The 6,527-nt window shown below is 35.1% G+C and overlaps 1 protein-coding gene across 1 annotated transcript in view; it reads right to left on the bottom strand.

Annotated features, from left to right (window-relative positions):
• LOC106472032 overlaps positions 1–6,513 on the bottom strand; it is an 8,181-nt gene extending 1,668 nt beyond the window's left edge. The window contains exons 1-3 of the mRNA XM_022400638.1: positions 6,495–6,513; positions 4,487–4,756; positions 1,438–1,517 (exon numbers count right to left, since the gene is read on the bottom strand). Coding sequence (XP_022256346.1) covers positions 1,438–1,517; positions 4,487–4,583 — 177 coding nt within the window. The 5' untranslated portion in view covers positions 4,584–4,756; positions 6,495–6,513. The remainder of the gene's footprint in view (positions 1–1,437; positions 1,518–4,486; positions 4,757–6,494) is intronic.
• Between the last annotated feature and the right edge of the window lie 14 nt (positions 6,514–6,527).

The raw sequence follows: 6,527 nt of genomic DNA on the forward strand, positions 1-6,527 counted from the left end.
ATGTTATTATAGAAAATGAAACTAGAGCTAAATGTTATTATAGAAAATGAAACTAGAGCTAAATGTTGTTATAGGAAATACACATTTCACAATGATCCTTTCCATGGAGAATAACTAACTCATCAAAGACTTTAAAAAAAAGAGCTTATCAACATCAGTTGCTTCTTATAAAAAAATTAGTTTCTATTTCAATTTATTAATGATGTGTTTAATAAGTTTTCGAAGGAAGACAACAACACCTTTAATCTGTTACGACAGCGGAAGTCACGTGACGCTGGTAACACGTGATGATATTCTAGAAGGATCGGGGAACCTCACGAACGTCCCAGCGTTTGCTAGACGCCCTCTATTTTAGTATATAAGACGGCAGATGAAATTGATAAGGGATATAATCGAGTCAAGCCGTAAGTAAAGTGTGTAAATCATTGTGAATTATAGCATGTGTTTAAGTTAAAGTGATTGTGGAAATTCCGTGTATTGCAAAGTTGTATTGAGGAAGAATAAACTAGTTTTATTTAAGAAAGGACTTGTATCGCTAAAGTTTCATCGGAAAGAATTTTTACGGGAAATTATCAAACGATCAGATACATAACTAATCTATTACTATTAGTGTTACTAAATGTTACTCACTGCCCTGTGATTTGGCGACATGTACATTCTCTATAAAGTTTAATTAAAAGACTAATCAAGAGAACTTATCCACTTACTAATGTTAGAATGGTTTTGAAAACTCAAAGAAAAATTCAAAACTTATTTTACATCAAAGACAGTATCCCGTCATTCAAGTTTTCCTACGCCATCTACAAATATATACGTTCTCATTGTAAGAGATGTTATATTGGTTCCACTATTCGAAAATTTGAAATGCGGCTTGGTTCAGCTGATTGTGGTTACAGAAACTTTATTCATCAAGACCAGAGCTGAATCTAAACCAAATTTTAATCCATTAAAACTGAAAATGTGAGTAAAAAAATGCATTCTATGATAAAGCACAAAAGTCAAATATTTCAATAAACCATAAAACCAAAGCATAATCGGAATGAAACCACTTAGGACTAAAATGTAATTTGTAGTTGTAAGTCAATCAATTTATTCTCGAAAGATACTTTCCTTTAGGCTTTAACTTTATGTATTAGTTCATAATGTTACCTTCTTCCTGTCAGTTTGTTATATAAGATAAGCTTCAGTAATCTACGTGGTTTCGTTTTTGATTAGATAGTTAGCTAAATTATGATGGAAATTTATTAAAGATTAACAAAAATAGAATAAGAAAACCAAAACTTAAACACCCTCAGTACTAAAACTTAAAAGTGAAAATCCACTTTAATGAAAGTGTTTTGAAATATCTTCAATGCTTATAAAACTGTACTTATTACTTGAAAAGAAAAGTTATTATATTAAATTGTTTTTTGTCGGGTTTTTTTTTTATATACCTACCATTGTACTACTCCTTCCTTGAAATACAAACTCTCTCTGTATAAGTTTCCGCAAGGTGTCGTATCGATTCTGTAGCTCCTCTAATTATATATATGTATAAAAAAAAAGATACGTATATTTTTATATTAATGACAACCATATGAACAAAGACATGAGGGTAAAGGCATAAAATGTGTGTACAAAGTTATCAAAATAATTGTGCATATATTACGAGCTGAGGAGTCATATCGAACTAAATACCAAGCTGGAGGTGAAACAGATTACACTTGCAGTTACGGGAACATTGTAATAGCTGGTGTGGAAAGTAAGTATTGTTAATGTGTGCCAATCTAATTATAAGTTAATGTACCAGTGTACTCTGGAACCTTCTCTTACTTTTAAATGCTAATTAACTGTTTCTAAAAGTAGGTTGAAAACTGTTCCTGGGAAAAATGCCATAGCAACGAGTCATCTACAATGTGATAAACTATTTATAGACTCTTCTAATCAACTGTTACAACAGTTAAAAGGGTTGGATGTTAATTTTAAATGAATGCAGTAATGTATAACTTATATTTATTGCACACTTCAATGTAATCGCCAGTACAGTTTAAGTTGTTTACTAAGGTCAGAGATCACGTTGTTTCGTTTATCTCAGAGACATAGAGCTTCATAAACTGGCGGAAATAATCTGTTGTTGTTTTTTTTTTTTTTTGCTCAATGAATAAAAATTAATTATTATTATTATTCTTTAAAACAAAATAATAAAAACATTATTGCACACGTTGTGAATGAGTATGCACCTTATCATATGCACATTTTTTAGTGGGTAATCTTCAAAATCTACAAAAAAATCTAAAAAGTATAGTGAAATATGATTAAAATGACTTTGTCAAAGAAGAGTTAGGCTAAGGAAGGATTAGTCTCTTTCATCATTATTCTTTATACAATTAGCGGGTTGTAGAGGATAAAAAAGATCAAGGTGTAGTTAAGTTCAAAAGAAAATTCAAAACGTTAGCTAAGACGAAGATTAAAACGACAGCTTCTAAATAACTCGGTAGAAAAGAATAAGAACTAAGAACATAATATCCTAAGGGTTAGACGCACTTTACATAATACTTTTCCAGGATAAGAACGGTGTCCTATTGCTACTTTTGGAAATATGTCCTCAATTATCGGTGGTGTCCAGGCTGATGACCACGATTAAGTACTACTTCCCAACACCATAACTTCAGTTATACCAAACTTTCCACAATCAATCCACTAGATGTCGGTTTCCAAACATCGTGGAAACTTTCCACGACTCCAATAGACGTCGGTTTCCACACACCTTGTCAAACTTTCCACAGACTCGCCACTGGACATTGGCTTCCAAACATCATGGAAAACTTTCCACAGACTCCTCTAGACGTCGGTTTCTACTCACCCTGTCAAACTTTCCACAGACTCTCCACTGGACATTGGCTTCCAAACATCGTGGAAAACTTTCCACAGACTCCATTGGACGTCGGCAAGACCAGATTTGTTAGTTTGTCGTTAAGCACATAGCTACACAATGGACTCTCTGTGCTTTGTCCATCATGACTATCGAAACCTCGTTTTTAGCGTTATAAGCTTTAGGACTTACCTCTGAGCTACGGGGGGTAGGGGTGGAGACAAAGAAGTCCAAAGGCAAAAGTTTAGTGGAGCTGTGGGATCAGATAGGTATGTTATAAAACGAGGTTCTTGTTGTTCTAGTTTTCCTCGGTCATCTTTTTTCATTAAAACAACCATCAGTTTGAGATGTGGCTGTAAACGTTCACTTTTGTCAATTTCTTTTTTTATTATCTTGGTAATGGCACCAGGAGATATGCCCAGCTTAAAGGTGTTGTTTGAGGTGTGAATTCGAAGCTCATTGCTATCCTAAACGCTTTTCTTCCATTAATAATATTAGAAGCTCTCAAAATGTTGTGACCTTTAGTGGTGCAAAGGTTAATAATTTCGCTTTACAATATCCTTCCTCGGAAAAGGCTGGGACGTTTTACCCTGGTCATAAGTCTATTCATTGTGGCATTGCGCTGTCAAATAGGAATTCGCCATAAACCAAATAAACAGGTCTCAAGAATGTCGTCAATGAACCCACAACTTTCATGTCCGGCAACACGTCATCATCGTTCTTCTAAAGTACGATTACCCTTTTTGTAATTAAGAAACTTTTAGTGTTGACTGTGTTAGAGTGAAACATATAGAAAACTCACTTTAACTATATGTTATTTTGATTATAAGATATGGTAAGTATTTCATATTATTATTTTTCTTATAACGGTGTTACTGGCAGGTAACTGTTATTTCAAACCACATGGTCGCTTTCTAAACGTGTTTTAGCTCCCCCTGGTGAAGGCTGCACGAGTTAATTATTCCATTAGTAATCAAGTCTGTCTGTGAATATACGTGTTAAACGTAAAATTTAACGTTTAATTGACTGAAATCTTTTACATTTAATGCATTCACCTCATTCTTGAAATTTCTTGGATAATTTGCTTGCCAAGTTTCGTGTATTTTTAACCTATTCGTTTATAGGATGTAGAGGATTACTATAATATATTTAATTTTCCATACTAGTAACAATAACTTTGTTAGAACTTGACAATGGTCAACGAGTCCATCTGTAACAAACAACTAAAAGAGCCAAATGAGCTGACCAACAGTTCTTGGATTATCTTACTAAAACAGATGAATTTTACGATGGATATTAACAACCAAAAAACGTTTCTTGTTAAGCACAAAGCTACACCATGAGCTATCTGTGATCTGCCCAATGCGGGTATGAAAACACGAGTTTTACCCTGAAAAGTCTGCGATTTACCGTTGAGTCACGTGGGGGGTGGGGGTAGCACTAAAATCCAGTTTAGTTAACAGCATTTGTGTTGGATAACTAATGACGAGGGAGTGTGAAGTTTATTTCCTAACTCTTATTAAATTCACACATTTTACTACAAGTGTGAACCACATGTCAGCACTAGTTACTTGGATTAACACTTGGTTAAAGAGCAAAAGGAAGAACGTGTTTTCTACAGATATAAGAACTTACCTATCGATATCACTTTTATTTCACGAATAACAAGAGCCACCATCGAGAAATGAACTAACAACTGCAGCGCTTGGTTGCCATAGTGATATAGTCTCATATGGATTGCTGCTTCTTGTATAGTTCTGGTCAGCAACCTGAGGTTCAGGTGAGACAACTCGTTTTCGTCCAGTTCAAGTCTGACTACCTCTACTGTACCACGTTCTTGGAGGGTCACGAGTGTTGAGTGCTGTGATAGGCTGGACTTTACAGCGTCAGTAATCGAAACGTTTCCTAAAATACGAAAATATTTTCAAAATAGCGTCTTCAATCATCAGCGCCATCTACAGCGATAACGTCGATTTAAACTGAAAGTTTACTGTAGTTATGAATCTGTTTTTCGATCTTCAAGCAAACACAAAATGTTTTTCTCTGTTCAACGTCAAACATGTACAGTTTTTAATGTTCTAGTATAAACATGAGAGTTCGTTTACTCTTAGATTTAATTAACCAAGCGTCACAACTGCTAAAATTAACGTATTTAAAACTGGATTTATTGTTTTGATTCTGTTATGCATTCAAGAGTGCAAACAAATAAGCGATACAGAATACACGAAGCGCCTCAGAAACTTTATACATTCTTGAACTGCGCATTCGTGGAGTAGTGTTTAGAATCGCTTGTTCTTGTTCTAGTATTCTCCTTGCTTTCAGAATAAGAATACATATCCTAACAAGAAGACCGAACTCTTTACATTGACCATTTTCTTTTCGAAATATGTGAAAATAATACAGAATTAGAAACGGATATTTTAAAGGATTACCTGAAGAAAATTATTCAGTTTTAAATTAGGAGTTTTGTATTTTCAACTTGAACGTCTCCTAATGCGATACAATGGTTAACTACCAGGTCAGAGACTCCGACGCACAGGCACAGCTGTCTTTAACCTGGTTATAGGAAAGACAGACAGTCAGTAGCACCCGCCACCTATATGGCTGCTCCTACTAAATAGTGCGACTAACTGCCACTTTTGTAATGCATAACTGAAAGTACGGAGTGTGTTCAGCGACGTATCGCTGGCTCGAATCTTCTGATTTGTAGCCCAACAAGCCAACCACTAAGCCCCAATCCCAACCTCTCAAACTGAGAACTTTCAAATAATCAGTTTTCACAGTTACTATAATTAATAACTATATTTTGTCATGAAAATTATTTAGTGAGGTACATTTATCCAAACTTGTTGTTGTCTTTTTGTATTTTATAGAGACGTAGAAGACTATTTCTTGTGACGTATTTTGGGTTTGTTTTGTTCATCACAAAACTGCACCATGGGTTATCTGTGCTCTGCCCACCACGGGTATCGAAACCCGATATTTGGGTCGTAAGCCTACAAACTTGCCGCCGAGCCAGTGGAGAAGCTGTGACGTAATAACACCTCTCGAACAAACATGTTTTCCCCAAAACGTGCACCTGTGTGCGAAGAAAAAACAGCACTGCTCGAAATGGATATAATTGCATTGATAATTGTCACGTCTAAATCGATGATCTAACACTTATTTACTGTTATGATGTAACGAGAACAAGCTCTGTTTTTTACTTATTATCTTATAATATTTAAAGAATTTATTGTGTTTTGGTTGCAACACCTAACGCTCCACACTAGAACAAATATTAGTTTACAAATGACGTTATTTTTATTAAATAAGGAAGCACACAAGTGGGTCAACCATGTTGGAATAATCCTGTTAAAGATATGTGTAACGTGTTTACCTTCAGTTACTATGTGTCCACCGCCATGTTCTATTAGTTCGCTCAACCAACTGATTTCTGAGACAATGTCAATGTGTAAAGTGTTTACCTTCAGTTACGATGTGTCCACCGCCATGTTCTATTAGTTCGCTCAACCAACTGATTTCTGAGACAATGTCAATGTGCAAAGTGTTTACCTTCAGTTACGATGTGTCCACCGCCATGTTCTATTAGTTCGCTCAACCAACTGATTTCTGAGACAATGTCAATGTGCAAAGTGTTTACCTTCAGTTACGATGTGTCCACCGCCATGTTCTA

The sequence above is a fragment of the Limulus polyphemus genome, unplaced genomic scaffold (assembly GCF_000517525.1).
Source record: "Limulus polyphemus unplaced genomic scaffold, Limulus_polyphemus-2.1.2 Scaffold5032, whole genome shotgun sequence".
Taxonomy (NCBI): Eukaryota; Metazoa; Arthropoda; class Merostomata; order Xiphosura; family Limulidae; genus Limulus; species Limulus polyphemus.